The sequence below is a fragment of the Limanda limanda genome, chromosome 19 (genome assembly GCF_963576545.1).
Source record: "Limanda limanda chromosome 19, fLimLim1.1, whole genome shotgun sequence".
In the NCBI taxonomy this organism is placed as follows: domain Eukaryota; kingdom Metazoa; phylum Chordata; class Actinopteri; order Pleuronectiformes; family Pleuronectidae; genus Limanda; species Limanda limanda.
Window position 1 is genome coordinate 18,719,926 of NC_083654.1, and position 23,455 is coordinate 18,743,380.

The 23,455-nt window shown below is 45.4% G+C and overlaps 1 protein-coding gene across 1 annotated transcript in view; it reads right to left on the minus strand.

The window, feature by feature from the left end:
* Window positions 1-23,204, minus strand: part of nedd9 (neural precursor cell expressed, developmentally down-regulated 9) — a 30,053-nt gene extending 6,849 nt beyond the window's left edge. Inside the window, exons 1-2 of the mRNA XM_061092952.1 lie at window positions 22,993-23,204; window positions 8,864-9,271 (exon numbers count right to left, since the gene is read on the minus strand). Of these exons, the coding sequence (XP_060948935.1) occupies window positions 8,864-9,271; window positions 22,993-23,004 (420 nt within the window). The 5' untranslated portion in view covers window positions 23,005-23,204. The remainder of the gene's footprint in view (window positions 1-8,863; window positions 9,272-22,992) is intronic.
* Between the last annotated feature and the right edge of the window lie 251 nt (window positions 23,205-23,455).

Genomic DNA, 23,455 nt, shown 5'->3' on the forward strand with positions numbered 1-23,455 from the left:
TAGAACCGTGTTGGAGTTTTATCATAGCACTGGCTGGATTGTGAGGTTTTTCATACTCCTGGTGAAGTAATCATCATCGCTACAGATGACCACCTCTATTAAAAACCCAGGCATTTGGTGCTGCAGGATTTAACACACCTTTAAAATATTTAACACTGTGGTACAGAGCAGCTTCGACATAATGGTGTGATTATTACCCGGGAAAAACAAACATAATTCACACCACTGGCTTCACCTCCACTCCGCCTGCGATATTAACCCCTGTTAATATTTCATCACATTTTCCCTCCTTGTCCCGTCGGTGATAATCTGTCACCCCCCCCACCCCCCCCCCTTTCCCTGTCGTCTTGTAACCCCCTAACAGTGGAGCTGCAGACCTCCTTGCTGTGTCAGACAGACAGAGGAATGCTGGGAATGTCCTTCCCTCAGCACCACTATCGCCACTATGGAACCAGCAGGGTTCATTAACGGGGCTCGAAAATAGGAACCATACGCATGGCTTCCTGGCAAAGGGTGGTGGTGGGGGCAGGGGGGGGGGGGGTGGGGGTCTCGAGGGAGGTTTAAGACTTTAGTCCCAGTCTCCAGGCGCGAGCAGCACAGTTAATATCCTCATAGCATCTCTCGCACTGCGGACACATTTATCGGAGCGTGAGCAGCAGGAGCTGAAACCTCGGCCAACTCGGAATGGGATTAATGTTTCTGGGGAAGAAGACGAGGAATTGGTTTGTAAAAGAGATTTATGAAAAAGAGAAAAAACAAAACAGAGGAGGTGGAGGAGGAGGAGGCGGAGGGGGAAGTGAGAGGGAACGGAAAATGAGAGTACGTCGCCTAGTATGGAAAGGAATGCCATTCATCTGAGCCGGAGTCTGACTAACAGTAGTGCATATGGTTCTCGTAAGTCTAATCGGAACAAGGCCGTGGTGATTTAAGGTGTTCATTGTTGGCATTCCTGTCTGTGCATACATCATCCCAAACAGGGCCTGTGGGGTCAGAGCTGAAACCGACACCGAGGGCTTTAAACACCACGAGCCGAGCGCCCAAATAAACCAACACAGGAATAAATAGCCTCGTTGCTTTCCTCTCTTCTCACGCAGACCCCTCTCCTACACCTCAGGGTGTAGAACCTTCAAACGGGTTTTCATCCACTTTATAGTGGAAACCATTGTGTTGTCATTTGATCGATGGACTGTATATGAAGATGGACGACACCTTCTTACTTTCTCCCACTATCTAGAAATAAAAACAAATTATCCCATTTTACCCAATTGGAGTTTGTCTTGGCAGCAGCAATTGAATTTTAAAATAGTTGTTTAGAGAATCGAATAACTAATTAAAACCAAATCTACAGGAACAACTAGCACTTGGAAATATATCTGTGTGATAAAGACTATATAAATAGCAATAACAATCATTTAGGGTTAGGGTTTGACTTTTTAGATTGGTCCATGTCCAATCCACTAACACAGAAGAGGCAGAATCTATGACCTATACTGCAGCCAGCCACCAGGGGTCGATCAGGACACCTTGGCTTCACTCTTGTGGAGCAGTCATGTTGTCTATCTTTATATACAGTCTATGTTTATCACATTTGTGTAGTGTATAGTACAAAAAAAGGAGGAATTAATTAATTGTATACTATAATATTAGTAATTTGTGGTTTTACAAGTATGAAAATGTCAGTTCAATTCATTCAATTTGAGTATTATTGGATTTGTGGCTCCTATAATTACTGTCCTGCTTTTATCTACATATTTTAGAGCCTTTAAAAGTGCCTTAATTAGCGTGTTGTTACCACAGTGTGGGTGTAAACAACAGCTGCAGCTGAATTCTTGACTTTTACACATTTAGTTTTAATTGTTTGCAAATGTTGAATCCCCCCCCGAGCCCGTAACCAGACACAGCCGATACGGAACTCGCCTTTCACTAAGTGACAACAAAGTGCTGCCTGGTAAAAGGTCACCTCGGCCCGGCTGCTGTCCCTGCGGGTCCAGCCTCTGTGCTGATGATAAGACGGCGTCTGGACTCTGCTGCCACACGCACACGGCGGCGAGGTGTCCGTCACAGACCTCGTGACCTTCTCCACAGGTGCAGGGCATCGCTCCGAGCGGCTCCTCTCGCCGTCAGCAGGCTCCAGATGCACACTGCTCATTTATTTCCCATCTCCGCGCTCTGTTTGCCCAGCAGGCTTGTTGCTCAGAGGCCGCTCGGGCGCTGCTATAATTGCTGCTGGGTAAATATTTACCTCCTCCGATGGGGTTGGCGTTTGCACGGCGGCGATGGCAGTCTTTAAAGCGAGCGATGACATCATGAGGAGCTGGGGGCGACTGAGTAAACATTTGTCCCTGCTCAGGTGATAGGCTCTTAAGATTCCTTCACGGGGGAGGCAGAGCAAAGACTGAAGAGGGATCAGGTTTGAACCGGCGCCCCGAGGAGCCTGATAGAATCCTCGTTAGCGCTGCTACACGCCACGATGAGTGACTCATGGCTCGCTCAGCAACACGGTGTTTACTTAGCATCCTGGCGGGCTCGGGTTTTGGCAGGTCCGACTTTTCAGCTTCACTTCAGAGTAATTTGAGAGGTGTCGTCATAATGTCAACAACTACCTCATGGGTTTGTTGTGTTTGTATTGATGGGCAGCTCGACTGTGGGTCCGGGAGATGAATCTGTCCACAGAATCATATTATGACTGATCTGGTGATGTTATTGTGGCTGTACAAATATTATTGTGGGCAAATTGTAATTGAAATCTAAGACACAAGATGGATTTTCCCACATATGAGGACATGTTGTGTTTCTGTTTTGTTTTTCCTTTTTCCTTTTTACACAAATGGCTAAATAACAGCAACAACTCTCTGTATCTTACAGTAAGTTTCAATAGCACCAAAACCTGCATCCTCCAAAGTTATAAAGTAATAAACACCTCCCTAACACAGCTAAATAGAAACTGGACTTTGTAACTTCCATGGAAGGAGGATTTATAGCTGCTACTACGTCAGTGTTATCTTGATGTACCTAATAAACTGACAACTAAAATACAACTATTTTAAATTGACTAATTATGATTTTAAGGAAAGTGCCATATGGCTGCTTGTTTATCTTCTCAAAAGTTAACATTTTTAGTTTTATTCATGTGACTGAATCTAAAAAGCTGCATGAAAACAACAACTTGGACTCTGGGAAATTGTGATAGGACTTTGTTTTCTAAAAGTTTACCACACACACAAACAATTATTTAAATTAATGATGAAAATAATCACCGGCTGCAGTTCTGAACGAAAGTGGAACACAGTTAATTGCTCTGAACATCAATTTGCATTCGTTATAGAACATCTGCATATTGTGATGTGCGCCATAGATGACAAGCCAAAGGAGAAAACCTCAATAAATAAGTCGAGAAACATGCAGCAACAAACACTGATTCTTTCACCGGATGGATGGTTTGAAAAAGGGAAAATTATGTGAATCATATGTTTTGGCCCTTTGCAGTCAACACATCATAACTAAAGACCAGTGGGAGGTTATAGTTTCTCCACAGGCGTCATCGAAACAACACATGAGGGAATATCTCTTGTAAAGACAGTGTTTAATTCCTCCGGTCGAGTCTCACAGACGCGGAGGATCTAAGTCAATTGAAAGCTGTAAATAAAGACTCCATAAAGTGTTTCTTCTTTATTATTAAATTTACAAAAACACTTTGCCTAACCCTTGCACGGCTCATTCCTACATGATTTCCAGTGGGTGTATAATGACACCTGCGTGCACGATTTCAAAAGAAATCATCATTTCACACCTGTTCATTGGTTACACACACAAACACAAACACACACACACACACGCACACACACTTCCCCCCCGTGCTAATGACCTGTTGACACAAATCAACAAGCGTAACCAGGCTTTTCACCAGAGATCGGGTTATAAGAGGTGGTGACAGTGACGCTGCCGGCGATGTAGCGAATGCTCTCTATAGAATTTCATCCGTGCGTCTCCTCTTTCGCACCTCCTCATCACCGCTCCTCTACTCACGCACCTTATCTCTACGCCTCCTCCTCCTTTTACCTTTCGCTCCGTCAGCACGGCACCATCGATTCGTATTCTAACGAGAGGTCAACCAAGGACACGGAGAAAAATTAAATCTGGACCACCAGCTGCCAGAATCTAACCTCCAGTCAATCATATGTGAGGTTACAGTGATATTTTGCACCCCTTAAATGTAGGGTGTGTGTTTCTGAACTGTAATAACCTGCTTTTTCTCCTGCTTTGCTGAATCACAGCACAAAAGATGTCTCTCGTAGTGTTGGGGGGGGCTTGTTCCCTCTCCTGCTCGGAGCTGCAGCAGCTTATTAAAGTGGCAAACTAATTAATGCGAGTAATTAAGTCTGGAGTCCTGCGAGGCCTTCAGCCGTCTCCGTAACACGTCCAAGTGGCTAAACCCAAACAGACAGCGGGCCTAATGAGGAGCGTTGAAAGAGAACACACTGATTCGAGCAGTAATAAGGATCATCGCTTATTCTCTCAGATCAAAGCATCCCTCCGACTTTGGCAGCGTGATTATCTGAGGAGGAGACGTAATGTTAAAAGATGCGTTTGACATTTTGGCAAAAATAACAATGTCATGATATAATCCTCTAAGAGAAAAGACGGAGGATAATGTGGAACGGGAAATGGGTTGAATGACCCTTCAGCATAACTCTTGACAGGGATTAAGACTGAGATTCTACAGTAGCTCTGTGAGTCAGGGGCGCTTTGAGCTAAATGCTAACACTAGCATGGAAACATGATTTCCTATGTACACCCATAGACTGTATATAAAGATTGAAAAAGCTTCTCTAGTCTATGTATTCAAGATCTTTACTTGCGATGTTATCATACCAACATTTGCTGAATGGAAAGTCATTTGTTCGTGTGGTGGAGACTTGCATTCTTCCCTGTTTTTTGTCTTCCGTACTATGAAACTGAATCTCCTCGGGTTTTAAGCAGCTTCTCTCCTCCTTGAACTTTTATTTTATCATAATCTCTGCTTCAATTTTTCATTTCAAGGGGGGGGGGAAAGTCCCCTCAGTATGCTCACCACGGAGAGAAGACCGCTCTAGGTGCAGCTGATTTATGACCTTGCCCTCTTGGTCAAATATCACGGGCCAGTGATTCATCACAACTGCGACAATGGAGCGCAGACAAGCATCTGAAGGAGCCGGCCTGCTCCAGGAAGAAATAAGTCACTTATCTGGTGCTGAGATCACTGTGTGCATGATTAGGCAGAGAAAATATGGCAGAGGCAAACAAACAAGCCATTCATTACACAAAACCTGGCTTCTCTCAGCCCGGAGCTTTATCAAGGTGGGATGGCACACCCTCGCAGCCCATAAACAGTTATCAGAACACTTCCTGGAGTTGCGTTGGAGCGTATTAATCCTTTTGTTGCACCCTTTACCTCTTAATGGCACCAATGAGCAGATTGGATCTGTGGGTATGACACAGTGAACAGAGGAAATGCCCATACATGGAGCAGACCTCCCCGAGAGCAGGAAGTGAGGAATGAAAAGGCCGTGTGGTGGGAGTAGATAAGACGCTCGGCAGAGATCTTTTGAACTCTGAACCCGGGCCCGGTTTTGAACGTGGTGACCTCAGGAGGGGGGGGCACAGAGGAAACGGGAACACTGAGGAGACTCTGGCGGGGGGGGGGGGGGGAAACAGACACGCCTTTCAGAGCAGCCGAAGAAAGAGGGAATGAAGTGCAGCAACGGGAGATAGAGAAAGAGCGGAATGCTTAAAGATGGTAACGAGGGCTTCCACCGGCCCCCTTCAATGTGAGGAGACTCATTGTCTGCTTGGGGGGGGGGGGGTTCCAGGCATCTGCCCCACATGGTCCCAGCTCCCAGGTCTTAAAGGGAGTGTGGGGGTCGGGTAGGGGGGGGGGTGCAGCTGTGTGTGTGGCTCCCAGGAGGGTCACACAAGGACAAGGCCACGGCATCAAAGCAAGCAGCCACAGAGGAGGAGAGCTCCAGACCTCAGTGTGCCTTTATAGACCAGAACCCCCCCCGACCACATGAAGGGAGAAGAACCGGTCGCCAACCTGGTTCTGCACTGCAGAGCTGGCCTGAGAGCCCGAGGATGCATTCTGCAGGATCCGTGCAGCACACAGGAGAGCGAGCATGCGTGCGTGATGGACACACAGGAAATTAAATCTTTTAAAAGTCATTTTAGATTATCATTAGACGCATCAGACGCCACAATCATTTGGAAAGCCTGTGTACGTGTGCGTTTGTGTGTGTGCATGAACACTTGTACGTGACGAAGAAAGTGGGTCGATAGATTTGCACACAGCGTGAGTCAAAGCTCCCGGCCAATCATCAATACGGTTTCCAAGAGGAGCAGTAGTAAACAAGTTTGGTGTTTACAGGAGCAAAGGTTAGGGTTTGGATTTCACGTCAACAACATTTCTTTCTCTATAAATACCACCGACACAGGATACTGTGACTCTGAGGGGAGGGAGCTGCTGGTTCATTCAGGTATTACTATTAATAATATCCTCAACTGAGCAACAGGCGTCCGGATGATTCAGCCTTGTCAAGTCTGGTTTTGTCTGGAATTTTGGTCAGATAAAAGGGCAATTAATTCCCATTTACCACGACTCAAAAGTGGCTTGATTTATTAAAATTGTGCAATTCGTAGTTGTCAAAAGATGGAAGAGATTTGCGTATGTTGTGTTTTAGAAAGGAGAGGTGTTGAAATACTAAAATTAGCCATTCGTTAAGATGAATTTTTATGAGACAGACAATGCCTTGAGGGAAGTAAGACATGATTAATGTCCACTAGCAACAATATTTCTCCTCATCTCGTTCTTTTGCAGTTTTACTACAGATACTGCTGTTGGGCTTTTAAATCTCCGACCACAGAGACTGATGGTGCCTCGGTCCAACACTCAGACGTCACCGGGAAACAAGCCGAGCCTTGTCTGGCCTCCTACGTGCACACTCGCAGACGTGAAGTGTAACACACAGTGAAAACCTTTCTATTTAATAGACAGGAACAAATGCTGCAAATGGCAGCACTTTGATAACCACAGATTGGAGGGAAACTAAACCGTCCAAGACTTCATTTAATCTCCTCAATAACATGATTACAGCTCAAAACCGAGTCTCGTTAGAGGAACATTTCATTTTCCGTGTTATCACCAAAGTCCCTTTTAATACCATTTCTCAGTTAAGCCTCGAGGCCTGTTAGTGGAAAAGAGAGGTGTTGGTTGACAGGTCTGCCGTGTGCACATGTGCATATGTGGGCGAGTGTTCAGGTTGATTGACAAGCCCCCCCCCCCCCCCTCTCAGCCCCTGGCTCTGACTGCCTTTATCACACTTACGCCGCGCAGCGAACCAAACAAAGTCCTCTAAGCTCCCGGCGCCCGCTGCCTGTTTACCTACGACTGCTCACCTTGGCTCATTCCTGTGATGACTGGAGCTGATTTGTCTAAAAAAAACACCCTCGGGGTATCAAAACCTCATCCAGCATATAATTACTCTGCGTCTCCTGGAGGGATGATCTGGCCGAGGTGCAGGAACTAGTTAAACAGTCGAGTGAGCAGGAAAAATTCCCCCTTTTGTGTCAGCACACACCTGGCGATGGCCATTTAATGAAGGATCCCTCCTCTCGCTCTTGTTTAAATGGTGAATTCAAAGGAGGACATTTGCTGAAAATAACAATAACTGGATTAATAGGGAACAGTAAAGACCACAGTCTAGAAATGTGGTATTTATAGTAGCTAGTTAAAGCTGTTAACTAAGATCCAGTCACTTATCTTTGCTTAAGTTGCCTTGTGTCTGTTATCTTCAGCTAAAATTATAGTGAGCGTCAGTAGCCATTACGATCCAGTTGCTTATAGTTGCTGAAGCTAATATTTGACACCTTAAGCAGTTAACTAGTGTTCAATGTACAATATTGATGCAGATACTTCCTCTGCATGTGAATCACATGGGAAATGAGCCTCGCTAGAAATCTGGTCATCCTTCTTCGGAATTACAGGCTTTATTCATAGTCTGACATATCTGCTGATCTAGCGTGACTATAGCCAATAAAACAACAAACATATTGGACACACTGCACAAAGCAACACTGCAAATGACCAACCCGAGTGCAATGGGTTACTCAGTGACCATGTACAGCATTTTAAAAACAGAAAAAAAACTATATTCAGGCAGCTGGGCTCCACCAAAATCCAGAAAACAGCTCTGTGCTGTTTGCTTTTCCACGAGTTGTTCCCACATTCGCTGCCCTTCTGTGGCTTAGACTGGCTGTGCTACACACAATGTGCCAATATACAAGTAATATGGGAGCCCTGCACAAAAACACTACCCTGCTCTGTGGTGAAGGCCAGGCCGGGCACACCCTGTTCTCCTTTCACATCGCAGACCCACAATCTGTCCGGCCTTTCTACTTTCTGTGTGTGTGTGTGCAATCACACTGACGAGAGCCGCGGCAGACTGCAGGACGACAGGTCAAAGTGTAAATGTGTATCTGCCGTGTCCTATCACATGTAATACCCGTACTCACTGGAGCAGGACACACCCATCAGAGTGGATGGTATGTTTGAATATCCTCTCTGATCCTCAAGAACCTTTTCCAGAGGTCAGGGAATGATCCAGGATCAGTTTTCTGTCTTTCTGTAAACCCACTCCATTCCCTTTCTTTTCTTTATCGCTGTAGAATACTAATTGTATGTAGATCATTGATAAACTGGTACTTGGACGCTTCTGCTAGAACATTTACACTTTTTAAATGTCTTTCCTTCTCCTGTAAGATGCTCATATTGAATTAGATTGCATACTGAATGCCTCCTATTCATGGGGAAGTCAATTATTCTGTTTCTCACCTTGCTGTTGTCAGCAGCTAGCGGATTCCTCGGTGGGACCTGGTAGACGTCCTGTCCAGGAGGAACCTGGTAGATGCCCTGCTGGCTCTGCTGTTGTGGACTCTGGAGGGATGGGGGCACCTGGTAGATCCCCTGAGATCCAGAGCCGGCCTTCTGCTGATAGCCCTGAGGAGACTGGGCAGTGGCAGAAGCGGCGCCCGATGGCGACTGAGCGCCGAACATCGGTCCGATCAGCAGCTTCAGGCGGTTGCCAGGGGCGATGCCTTGGCGGCCGTGCAGGGAGCAAAGCCACCAGCCCTCCAGGCCTCCGGTGTTCTGCTCGATGACGGTCAGGATGTCCCCTTTGCGGAAGGCCAGCTCCTCGGGGGACTCCGGCACATTGTCGTACAACGCTTTGGCCATTAGGTTCTGCAGGAAGAGACAGAAGATGCTGTTAGGTACGTTGTTTTGTAAGTGAAGAAGCAAGTCGTAACAACAACTTTGACCCTTTGTCATATACTGTTTGTTAGGTTTGAGTAAAACTTGTTCAATTGACATCCGAGCTAGGCTTGGAGTATCTCCCTGTTTCCAGTCTTCCGATCTATCCTACACTAAGCTAACTGGCTGCTAACTGCATCTTTATATTTGCTCTACAACCTTGAAAGTGGTATCAATATTATCCAGTCCTCTACAATAAAGGGACATCATGTTCCTTCCGAGAACGAGAGTCTAACGCCCCCTACCCACACCTCTGTGGCAGGTTTGGTGATCGACACGCTGGTGAACTTGTTCCTGCTCTTCTAATCACCATGCAGGATTGCCATTAGCCTGCAGCGCCACACCAGATGTCTCTCGAACCGAATCTAAACTCGATGGGATTTTCTCAGCCCCGTGCTCCAGGGCAGATTTATCTAAAGGGGGCAGTGATGGCTGAGGGATAATGGCTGAAAACCACAGATTTAGGAGATAGGAAAAGCCCCAGAGTGTGCCACTTCTGTGTCTGAGAGAAGCATTTAAGGCTAATTGCCTCGGTAAATGCTTCAGTCTCTTTCCTTTAGCCTTCATTCATCCAGGGAAGGAGTTAACTGAGCATGAATACTCCTTTTCAGCAGCTTGGTACTCACACAACTTTAACTTCTGGGAGCTACCTGGCACATCAGCACTCCAATACTTTCAGCAATCTGCTCTTTATAAATACAATTGGGGATTAAGCACCTTGCTCAAAGGCATGGGCTGCCAGGAAGGACTGTTGTTGAATTCTCTCCACTTTTCTTGACCACATCTTAACTTCTGTTTCCCCTTCTTGTCTTTGTTCCTTGCAGCACTTATTTTTTGCAGCACCCAGGAACACTGAGTCAGAGACTAACGACCGACTCTCGCTGCTTCTGGTTTTGCAATAAAACTACTAAAATATCCCATAATAGAAGACAGAGGGACTGTGGGGTTCAATTTCCTAAATCTCTCCCATCTGTTGTTATTCATTTATTTCTAATTTTGGAAACCTTGAAGAAGAAATGTTCGAGCAAGCTTTCAGCACCTTATCTTAATATATTTTCATATTTATATAATTTAAAAAATATGTAGTTATTTTACATTTGACAGCTTAACTTCAATATGAATAATTACTTTACTTATGATTATTATTACTTGTGGTTTTTCTCTTGTATTTGCAAACATTCCTGACCCTTTCCTATCTTAATTCAGGTCAGCTTTTCCAATTACCACTGAATATTTCTCCTGACTGTCAGTAAAAGGAATTTATGATATGGTGTCACTCATCTTCTAGCTTCTCCCTTATTCTAGATAAACTTTTAAACAGACAGCGGGATTTAAGCTTCACTGCTGCTCGCTTTAAATCCTCATACGCTGTTATCTCTCAGCGTAGAGAGCCGGATTAAACTCACTCGTATCCGATGAAAGGAGCTGAAGGAAACACACTACACAGACATTTGGATCAGAAGGAAATATTTTCTGCAGACTGAGGATTACCACAAACATGTAAACAAGAAACTGCTTTCATGAGGATTTTCATAGGAAAAGTACATCTGAAGCTTTTTATATCAAAACCCCATGTTATAACCACCTCAACCCTTTTGTCGCTCGGTGTTGGAATCAGGAAGCCCACTTTGGTTTGAGGCTTTCTTGAACCTTGCTTGGCCTTCCTCTTTTGAACCCGGCCGGATTCAGACAGTTCCCATGTGAAACTCTTTGCTCGAGGCACCGTTATCTCCCTCTGCGCGCCTGGCTTCCCTGGCTATTGTCTGACTGTACCGTGTGAGGGCCATTAGCCGGTCACACCCATCGCACTATCAACCCCTCGAACCGCCGCCCATCAGCCAAGAAGCTGCTGGAAGCCCGACTGTGACCGCGGAGATCTACGCCATCAAATGGATGTTTATTTGTTCAGGGGACATCGATGAGGTAATCTGAATGAACAGATTCTACCAAACTCTCTGTGTTTTGTGGTGAAACATTTGACTGGAGACTGAGATTTGGCTCCACCGGCTTCACCGGGAGCCCCGAGATATTGGCTGTTGCCCCGGAGGCTAATTCCTTGACAGATGATAGCTGACGGGCTCCGAGCGTTGAATACTGAAGTTTGAAAATATGAGCAAACATGTTAAGTCGCTAGGATTACTGCATCTACAGAGAACTAATCGCTTTTCATAATCCGTTAATTGTTTGAATCAGGGAAAACAATGGATGGGGAGGAGGGGGATGTCTGGGATATTCTTCTCCTCAACCCAATCTCAGATAAATGCACGACAATGGGTAGATGAAAATACTTGGGATTGCCCGATGGGGGTTGTATTACATCGACCCTCTGAGATGCTTCATAATAAAAACGTTTGGTAGAGAAGGGCAGATTGCACTCGAAGGTTACAACTAAAAGACAATTCTAAGAACCTGGATGATTGTCACCACTGCTCTTAAATCGTCCGATGTGGTTCCAACGTGTGTTTGACCTGCTGTGTGAGTTTGATGCTCGGGAGAATCGAAATCACCTCACAGACACAGGAGCAGCACCTTTCATGCTCCTCGCTCTCCTCCTCTGTCTCCGCTAATTACAGTGATCGCCTGCCGCCAGCTGCTGCCTCCAGTGTCATTTTCACCAACCGCACGTGCACGCTGTCACAAACCAGCACGTGCACGGCTGCACGCAGGAAAAAAGGTAGTGAAAACCACTCGTGTTCCACAAGACTCGGTTGTTTCAGGCCGGCTGCACTTTGCAGACGTGAGCTGGAAGATCAACGTGTCCAGGTGTTTGCATTTACACAATTTAAAAACCCTCACAAGCATATTTATCACCCTGTTGACTTCCTAATTTCTACATTGTCTACTTGCTGAATCTAGTACAATGCCTCTCTTATCATTGTATTACTTTTAGCTTCTAAACGGGTGGAGGTGGAGATGCGTCCACCTTTATTTACAGTCCACATGGGGTATGATTCGGTTTCTAACCATTGCTGCCATCAACCATTAAGCAAACGACTCTACATCTGGTTTTGTGCAGAAATTGAGTTTGAGTTTGTGAGAATAATTCTCCACCAAACACGAACACACACAGTATCATGTGTTGTGGTGACTCTGGTGACCACAGAGACACATTTTCACACATTTATACCTTGTTCTCACTGCGGTTTCAGTTTTTATCCGGGCCGAGCTCGTGGTTTGGTGAACACACAGCGATATATAAATTTATAGCGTAGTGATTAAATCATGAACCGGTGTCGATTCCGAACACGGTGACTGAAGGGTCAGGTGAAACACGAAACGTCATGCTTTAATCACACTGAACCAACAGGTTGTTTGCTGTAATTGACCCACAACTACACACACACACGTCCCTTTGAAGTGATGCAGTCGGGAGGGGGGGGGGGTTCCAGCTCCTGTCGTCCTGGTTTTGTTTGTTTCAGTCGCCCGCGCCGCTGTAATCGTAGCAGGTGAAACTGACTATTAAAGCGGGCGTCACTTCTCTGGCATAAACACCGGTTACTCACAACACAGTGACTCCATCACTTGCCATTGATCCTCCTATAAACACATGTGTTTGTCATTTGTCAGGGAGGGAGGGAGGGAGGGAGGGAGGGAAGGAGGGAGGAGGCTGCTTCACCCACAGATGAGTTCAAGCTTCCAGGAAGTTTTCTGTAAAGAGTCAGTGAGGCGGGAGACGTTCTGCTGAATCCCAATGTCAGTGTGTTTGGTTTCGGGTCCTGAATTCCAATCGTCTCTTGGCTTAGACGGTAGAAATATCACTTCATGAGTTACAGTTTTCTTTGCTGGTTCAAAACTACAAAAACATTGAATAACTGAGGACAGCATAAAGTTAGCTGGCAGGATGCGGAACTGACTAATTCAGTGTCCTTTATATTTCCTCTTTAAATATATTTTTATCATTAAGTTTATTTTGTTTTTACTTTGCAACTCTTTTCAGATATAAACTCTATAAGACTCTATTTGCCTGTAACATTTGCACAGATTTTTTCTAGGATCATCAACATTCAGCCTCTGAAATGCCAAATTAATTGAGATTTCTTAGGTGATCTACAAATCTCTTGTTTTTTAAAGATATTCACTTTATTCTGATATACAATCCCCATATTTGAGAGTCTGGAAACATTATTTCGAAGTTTTTGCCATTAATTGATTATCAAAATATATCTGTTGATTGACTACTTGAAATAATCTCTCTATCATTTCCGTTCTGAAGATGTTTTTGAACTGAAAACCTGACAGGATCTATTCCCTCGGGTCTCTCGGGTCTCGCTCAACCTTTTGACGACATCTGGCTTAGAGAATCTCTCGCAGCTTCGTCTGTTTTTGTCGTTAGGAAGCGAAGAATCGTGTAAAGCTGAGCCGTCCACATTCGCACCTGGAGCTCGATCTCCAGCCCGAGGTCCCAGCTGTCTGAGCCCTCACCCCCCCGACGCTGAATCCCTCTCATGACTCACACCTCTCTACATTAACAGGGGCCTGTTTTTTTTCCACCAGTGTCTCGCCTGAACACAAACAGTAGAAACCTCCTCTCATGTGTATTTGTAGCGAGGGCCCGATGCTGACCAGTCCCCAGAAAAACTCCCTTACGTAACTTCACCGCCTGCTGCCCCACCTTCGCTCACAGTAAGTGCTCTCTGGGTGGTTTTGGCTCCGACTCTCTGGTGTTCGCATCAATGTAATAATAATGAAGGTGGCTTTGGCTAAACAACCTCACAAATACTCAAATTCCCCTGCTGCTGCAGCCAAAGAACACCACCACATTGCATAGCAGGAACCCGCGTCTCCACAGCAACGGGAGCCGTCCTGCTTTCAAAGAGACGAGGATGTTTTTAACCCAAACAAACTCAGCCTGCTCCCGAAAAGAAGTGGTACGTTCCAACTGCAGAGACCACGGTGCGGTGCCTCTGCAGCGGGGGGCCGGTGTGAACATTAGGGCCGTACCACTGTAACACGTGTCCCGGGGTGGTTCAAATACGCTCATTTGGCCTCATTTCACATGGGTAAATATAGAAAATAATTATAGTAATGACGATAATGAGGACCTGATGACTTTTACAAGTCTTTCCTTAGAGTGCGGCCTGCTGCGGGTGAGAGCCAGTTCAAGTAAATGGGCCGTGTGAAGGGTTCTGGGTAGGAAAGGCTCATGGGAAGTGGTTCAGAGCTCAGAGTACATGGTAATTTCTTCATTTGGACAGTTCTCGGGGAAGGTTGACCCTCTGATTACAGCCTCTTTATAAGCCCTGCCAGTGGCCATGTATTAACATAATTACACAGCAGGCTCAGTGAAATTTTACCCCGTCCGTTTCTGAAAGAGAACCGTGGAAAAGAAAACGTCCATGTCACAAGTTTAGAGCACAACATGATCCGACCAGAGAGTGTATATAAAGATGGAAGACGCGTCTCCACTTCCTGCCACTGTACCAAAAAGAAGCCAAAATATGGCGGATATGGGGCCAACATTGAGCGCTTGACGTCATTTGGTGTGGAGCTGCGGTATCCAGCTCCCGCTGACTCACACTTTCAACCAATCACGAGACCTCACCTGTCAATCTTAATGTCTCGCTCCATTTTTAAAAGATATATTTTGGGACTTTTTCCTTGATTGATTGGACAGTGTAAGAGAGAAATGGTGGAAACAGACCTGCAGCCGCTGAGTGCATACTGCTATGCCGCTATACTGCAGCCAGCCACCAGGGGGCGATGCAGTAGATTTGGTTTCACTCTCATTGAATACATTCTATTGATCCGACACATGCATCACACCAATCAAATAACTTACGTAAGCAACTCCAGATCAATACTTAGAGTTGTAACTAGCTGATCAATAAACAGCTCTTTTTAGCCGTGTGGTCCATTGATCAGTTCTCTCATCATCACACAGACACTGATCACATCATCACAACACTTTGTTTCTTCTTGTTTTTGTGACAAATTGTCGTATAATTACTCGGATTGTGTTTTTCATCGGACACCAAATGTCAGGACGCGGCCGAGCGAGCTCCTCCAAACCGATAGAGAAAAGGCTCCATTCATTCTGTAACGCAGGGATAAAAAGACTATTGTATCCGCAGGGTAAATATGACACCCCCCACCTTCCCCTGGCTCGTTTGTGAATCACAAGCTGCGAGAAAAAAACTAAAGCTCTTTACAGCGGCAGCATAGCAACTGTCTCCTCGACAGGATGTGTAACATGTAGCATCGAACACACACGCACGGCGAGTTGTGACAAACCACAGAGGCTCGAACCATCTGAGCGATTAGATTCTTGTTTAGTCAGTGGGTGTGTGTCTGTGTGTGTGTGTGTGTGTGTGTGTGTGTGTGTGTGTGTGTAACTAAAACTGTGTCATAATCATGGAGTTTCCCTGAAAACTAAATAAAGACAGGAATGTGAATTGAAGCAGATTTTATCAAACCTCAGCTCGTTTCACACTTTTATAGATTTAACTTTTTTTAATGTTGACGCACACAAGTGCAAGACTATGCAGTATTTTACAAGTATTCATCTTTTCAATGCTTCTTCCTGTTTATTTGGACTTGTGTCCTTGCTATTTAATATTCTTAGTTGAGAATTGTATAATTTTTGGAAGATACACATTGGTTTTATATTGCTAACGGAGTTGCAGAGGGAAAGAAGTGATTTACAGCTACACAGGAAGTGGTTATTGTAGTTTGGCCCAATTGATCAACAGCAGCATGGGACAGATCTCATTAAGGCCGGCTACTGAAAAACACTGGACGCCCCACTGCAGCAATTTGTGTAAAAAAAAACGATGAGTCATGACTCAGAGCACACAGACGTGATTCACACATTGAACTATTCAGTCTGACTTTAACTTTACTATCGTCTCTGTGGCAATAAATGCGCCGTTGCTTAGAAACCGTCAACAAAAGATGCTCCAGAGCTTTAACAGCTTTTTACGTTTTACGATTTCAGAATCATCACAGTCAGTTTCTCGCATTTGAGAAGTCTGGCTTCTTTGGTCAAAATTAAAAAGGGACTTTGTATCCTGCTTGTTCCTCAAAGTGAGAATAGCAATAGTGCGTTTTTTTAAAAGATCTGATATTAAGAGGATTGCGCAAATAACAGTCTCTCCCCTGGCGAGTTAGTAAGGGGCCGCCTGCAGGACGTCTGTTTTCAGAGGTTTAAGGAAATTACTATTTTGTTACTGTGGTGGTAAATTTCAGTATTGTATTGGTATTAAAAACATTCTCTAAAACCCATTATTTTTAACCCAGTTCCTTTCATTCCTGTCAGAAAGTTTCCATCACTCTGTGGGCTGGGTTTGTGTTGAATGACTCACGGACGCATATCAACCAAAACAGAGAAGTAAAGAAACAAGATGAAACAGAACACGAGCTGAACGTGACCGAATCGGCGTCATGCTCCTTTAACTCAGCTCACAGGAAGTGATTTGAATAACTCGGCGAGATGCCTGTCCTCCTCCTGCAGCTCTTCCTCACTCTGCCTATTCATCACTGGCGTTTTACTGTCACATAAACAACCAGGTAACTTGACATGACGCCCTCCTCCTCAGCCTGAAGCACTTCCTGTCTCCTGCCGAACCCGGAGAGAGATCCAGGCTACCAGGGCCGACCTCGTCCAATCGTCTGTCACATCTCGGACTCCCGTGCTCCGGTGCCGAGCGCCATGAGCGACCCTATAATTAGACGTGAAAGCCACACTGGAGATACACACTCTCTCACAAGAAAAAAAAAGAATTGGATTCTGTGAACTGGAAGCGCTGCTGGGGAAATAACATTGTGCAACGTTGCCTCTCGTGTTCTGCCAACTCATCCTGGGCCTGTTTAAAGCGTCCATGCTGTTGAATCCCTACGCGAGAGGCTTTTGTCTCCGTCGCTCACGCCGACCTTTGGCTTGACAAAAAATACAATTTAATGCAACAACAGGGGTCGAGAGAACATCAGGAACACAAGAAGTCGGATTGTACTCCAGGGCTCGCGGCCAACGAGCGCTCAGGCTCGGTGGAGCACAGAGACGACGTGGATGATTTCCAAGCCTGGCACTGGTACATGAGGGTGGTTACCCCCAGAGATGGGAGCTAATCCCTCCGGGGGGGGGGCATGAGCGGAGATGTGAAATATGTCTCATGGTATCTCCGCGGGCCCACATTGAATGGCTTTACATATAGGAATAGCCAATGAGATGGAGATTCACCCGGAGTGTCCCCCTGATTTCACGCTCCGCACTGATCTCTATAGACAAACAACAGCGGCTGCCATCTTCTCCCTTGGAAACATGAAGGCTGCTTGACATGAGAAGAGGCTCCTTTGTGTTTTAAACAAGAGGGAAAGACTCAGAGACTTTTAAATATTAAAATTAACTGATGATGCCTCTAGCCTCTTGCAACTTTTATGAGCGAGATTTAATTTGAGGCTGCAGCTAATGAATATTTTCGTGTCATTTGCTCAGACGAGGTTTGTTTTAATCATGGCTCTTTTAATTAGCTCTAGAAAATATCAGAATTGTTTTGAACGTCTCCCACAATCAAAGGTGACGACATAAAGTCTGAAATCCAAAGATATTTAAATGCTAGTGACGTAAAAAAGAGATTAAAAACATTATTGACATTCTAGAAGCTGGAACTATAGAGAATCTTACATTTTTGCTATAATATTTACTGAAATTATGAATTTATCCCGGATACGATCACGGCCATCTTGCACATTTGGAGCCAGAGTTTGCACATGAGCTAATACTTTGTTCATTTTCATACATGACAAAGAAGAGAAGCTAATTCTCACATGTAAGGAGCTGAAACCTGAGAATATTTGGATTTTCTGCTTTTAAAATGACTTAAAACGATGATTAAAAAGTTCACGATCAAGTTTCAAGATTACTTTATTTGTCCAAAGGGGAATTCCTCTTGGACACACACTTTGAATCTTGATAATCTTAACCAAGTGTTAATAGTTTCAGACATTTTAAAATTACCAATATGCTCTGGTGTCAGATCCTGTCTCACTTTGCCAAACAGCTCCAGCGTCTCAATCTTCCTCTTGGTTCATTGGCTGATGATCCCCCCCCCTTCCCTTCCCCCCCCATACACATTTAGAAAAGGGTCAAACCAGGCGGCTCACTGCGACTTGAGAGACGACCCTGAGACATAGTCGACATTCCTCAAGGCAAAGTATCTGAGGGGGGGGGGTGGGTTGGCGAGAATTATTTCCGCTAAAGGTCAAACATGAAAATGATTATCTGCGTTGTTGCTGATGTTGGGTAATCTCTCTCTCTCTCTCTCTCTCTCTCTCTCTCTCTCTCTCTCTCTCTCTCTCTCTCTCTCTCTCTCTCTCTCTCCCTCCGCCTCTGGATGAAAGTAACACACAGCAGAGTCTCTCTCCTGCTGACTGTTTTAAAAAATGTTAATGGCTGGTTCACGGTGAGAGGGCACAGCGAGGGGGGGGTGGTGGGTGGGGGGGTGGAGGGTGAGGTGGGGGTGCTGGAGCGACTGCTATTCATGCTCGCTGGGGGGGAAGCTCTTCACGCTCTCGCTGGAAACAAATACTGCACAAGATCAACGTTGCGGCAAAGGGACAGAAAAAAACAACACAACTTCACCCAGCCTGATAACAACACAACTTTGTGTAGTGATACAAATAGAAAAAGGGTCAGAAGCTGTTCAAGTGCTTCAGGGTGTAAAAGTTGCAGAAGTTTCTCTACAAGGAAACAATCTGGGGGTTTTCTTGGGTTTAAAATCTTATTCTGTTTTAAAACAAATGTCTCTTTTCTTGTGCACGAGCCAACGTGCATGAGCCAACGTGCATGAGCCAACGTGCACACACCAACGTGCACACACACACACACACACACACACACACACACAGAAAAGAGCTGAACCTGGAGTTTCCTGCAGCCGGACTCGTTAGAGGCACCTTGAAACAATCATGTGCATCTTCTGAGCAGCCTTCCCATGCACCAACGCCTGGGTTGCTCTCATTCTCACGGGGACCCCCCCCCCCCCGCTCCAGACCTCCCAAACTCCCATCCCCCCCGACAATACACCCAACTCTGTTTGCCCTCTTGTCCCCTAGCCCCCCCACCCCACACAACTTCCTCTCTCTTTCATTTTCTGCAGCCCCGACCCTTTTCAGAATCACAGATCCTCCTCCTCCTCCTCCTCCCTCCTCCTCCCAGAACAATGTCTGCTCTCCTCCAGCTCCCTTTGCTTTTTGGACCAGTGCCTGGAACCTGAGCACTTGAAAAAAGAAAAAAAAAACTGAAACGCTGAGGAAAAGACAGATATTGGCCGAGGTATGGGTTCACCTAATCACTCCTCACTGCGGTTGTGAAGCTATTTCTGCAACAGTTACGTCAGACACGAAGGAATGAGTTGAACGGTTGTGGAAGTCTCTCGGTCATTTCTCCTCGGTACAGTCGTCTCACACTTTAAAGAAACAGTTTGACTTTCTGGGAAGTTTGAGACAGACTGAGGCCCGATGTTAGCTTGTAGCAGACACATCGGTATTTGACCTCGTAAGTGACGAGTAGTCGCCGAAGAGGAATGTCAAATTGGGTTTAAGGTATTTCAGTTTGTCAACATTTCACAATAAGACTTTTACGCAGTATTTTTGTCCACAAATCTCAGGGATCACTTTCTACATTGTTGTTGAGGTTTTGAATATGTAACTACTATCGGCCAATATATCGTAAACAATATCCGCCTCGAAACTCCAGCATCAGTCAAGCTCAGTTGATTCCAGATGGAGAATGAGACGAGTTTTCATACAATGCTTGTGTCTGAACCTTAAATATGAAGTAGCTGCTTAGCTGAGCATAGTGTAAAGACAGAAACATAGCTAGCTTAGCTCTGTTGTAAAGACGCACTTCTAACCATAGATATATATATAGAAGGCTAGATGTCTCGTCCGTGTTGCCGGCCAACGGAGTCGAACGTCCGCACATGGCGGCCATCTTGCTACAGGCGGCTCGCCAACCCATAACATTGTGTTGTAGTGGTACGTACTTTTTAAATAACCATAACTTGCTCAATTTTCAACCGATTTTTAAACAGTTATAAACGTTAGAGATGTAGTTATGACACTGCATTAATTATTCCATTTTTTAGAAAATAACATAATTATTCATAAGTATGCAGTGTCATAACTACATCTCTGACGTTCATAACAAACCAAACCGCCATGTGCGGACGTTCGACTCCGTTGGCCGAGACATCTAGCCTTATATATATATATCTATGCTTCTAACACTCAATGATAAACAACATGGACAGTATCAAAAAAGATGGACAACATGACAACTACCCAACATGACCCCTCTCATCTAACTCTCTACCACTCGGTTTTTCCATCACGTCAAACTATTCCTTCAAACCACCTCGGGCATCTTCTCTTTCTTTCTTTCTTTATCTCCCACTCTCCCACTTCGGGCCCCACTCTGCACTGTAAGAGATCCGCCTGTTTCCCGGAACCCATCTCGGGGATTATACGCATTAGGTGACCTATGGAACAAAAAGCTTTGCCTTCACACCTGAACACCTGTCTGCAAACCACCTCTGATGTCAGCGAGGAGGTGAGAGGCGGCCGTCTGACACGTGACCGAGGCGGACGCCGCCGGGCCGGGTGGTCGACCTCGTTAGGCTCCTGTTTAAACATTAGCACTCCTCGTGAAAAAGGAGCGCTTGATATAGCTGTGAATAATTAATCACGGCTGGGATCAAGAGCAAAAGCAGAGGGGTGGGGGGTGTCGTAAACTGTGACACTGTAAACTTTAACAGCTCTTATTATGGATCTGAGAGTCGCTGAACACAGCTCTGTCACAAACTGTGTCATGTGACCGTGACAAGGCCTGATTTCCCACCTCGCTTCTCTCTCTCTCTCTCTCTCTCTCTCTCTCTCTCTCTCTCTCTCTCTCTCAGCCGCCCTCTTCTCCTCTGGCTGTGTTACATAATGCAGATATGTTTATCGTGAGCAAAGAGGCGACTGCAGGGTTTCTACGCACTTCCTTATCAAGTCTGAATGTTCAAGGCAAACACAGACCAGGAGTTAGAGGGCCTCAAACGTTTGAGTCACGTTCATCCACATGAACCCTTCGTCTCTTATGGATGAAGAATGACGACAGAGATCAGGTCGGAGTTACTCCCTCTCTCTACGCTCACTGGCAGGTCGCCCACACTTTCACCATCACCCTCGACTTCCCCCCCGGGCCCTGCTAGCTGTGTGTACTCAACAGGACAATGAGTCAGTGAGGACCATGACGCAGATGCACAGTGAGCACGCCCTCCTATCACAACCCAGCCCTGACACCGGGCCCGGCAGGCGCTGAGGGATAAAAACACCCAAATTACACACATTACAGCCGGAGCTATGTCAGGTCTGGAGTCAAAACAGCAGCTTCACACTCAGGGAAACAGTCGGTTAGAAAGTGAAGCCGCTTTTCTCCGAGCGCCTGAATCATCTTCACACTCCTGCAGCACACACACAGAGAGAGAGAGAGAGAGATGGAACAATGTCTGCTTCCCTTTTATGGTGAAAAGGAATTCACACTGAAACAGACGGAGCAGATGACAATTTGATAAAGTGTCACAAACAATCTGAATGTTTCCCTGAGAAGCTGCTGAGAGCTGAGAAGCTAAACCAGGTTCCACAGAAGGAAAAGAGCATAGAGCTGTGACATGTAGAAAAGGCTGCGCATCAGAAAATGAACCTGACAGACAATAACAGAGTCAGTGGTTGGCTGCGTGATGAGGTGAGAGATCCACAGCATCAACAAGCTGAATCATTGATTAGAGACACTGTCACCTGATCCCTGCGACAAGTGGATAATATTTTAATGCAGATTATGTGCTAGAAATGTACATTTAAGGTTTTATGCAGTGGAAACTATCTATTTTTAGCTGGTTTGGTCTAAATAATGTTGAATCAATGCGTTACAGTATAAAGCTGGAACCTCGGCTACAAAATCCAACAAAACAAATATTGCATTGGCAAATCTGAAAGAGAAAGCGACAAATATTTGCAGGTTCAAGTTTCTCCAAATTGCATAATGTATAACTTTGTCATAAGCGACAGTGAAGTGAATTATCTTTTGATTCTGGGCTGTTGTTTGGGCAAAACAAGACATTTAACAGATTTTACTTTACCACAATTAGTTTGGTGTAAATAACAATACAAAAAATCAAAAGGGAAAATTAGAAACAACATATGTGTTTATCTATGTTTACCCAATTTCTACTTTTGGTCAGGGGGGTGGGGGGTCCATAGGGGCCCGGATTCGGTTCCATATTTAATCTATTTGCGCCCCTGTGGTGGCATTTACTGTTATGCAAAGATGAACCACACAATCAAACACAAATTCACACACTCAAGCACTAATACACACACTCAAGCACACATTCACACACTCAAGCACAAATACACACACTCAAGCACACGTCCACACACTCAAACACACACTCACACACTCAAACACACATTCACACACACTCATACACACACATTCATTTATGCGTCCACCAGGCAGTTCTAACCAGAAAATACACAACACCATCCTTATTTTAAGAAACCTAACCCGAGGGCACCTACTTAAGGAAGTTGTATAATAACGATCAGAAAAGAAACACAACTCAACACACTTTGACCTCAGGAGACACAAAGTGGATCCGAGCGACACTTACTTTATATTTCATCTTCAGCTCTTCTCTCTGCGACTCCCGCGGTCAAAAGACAACACAACCAACAAAAACAACACAAAAACAAAAACCACAAAAAAGTAGAGGAAATATCCGTTTGTGTTTCTATCGCGGCAGGATGAGTCAGGCAGCCATCCGGGCTTCACGCTCACAGACACACGAACACACACAGAGGAGAAGCTGCGACTTTCTGCTGCTCAAACCAGATCCTCTCTCTCTCTCTCTCTCTCTCTCTCTCTCTCTCCCTCCCTCTCTCTCTCTGCCCCCTCTCTCCCTCTCTCTCTCTCTCTCTATTTCTCTCTCTCTCTCTCTCTCTCTCTCTCTCTCTCTCTCTCTCTCTCTCTCTCTCTCTCTCTCTCTCTCTCTCTCTCTCTCTCTCTCTCTCTCTCTCTCTCTCTCTCTCTAGCCCGTCTACATGCACAGCCGCTGATTGGTCCACAGGCAGGTC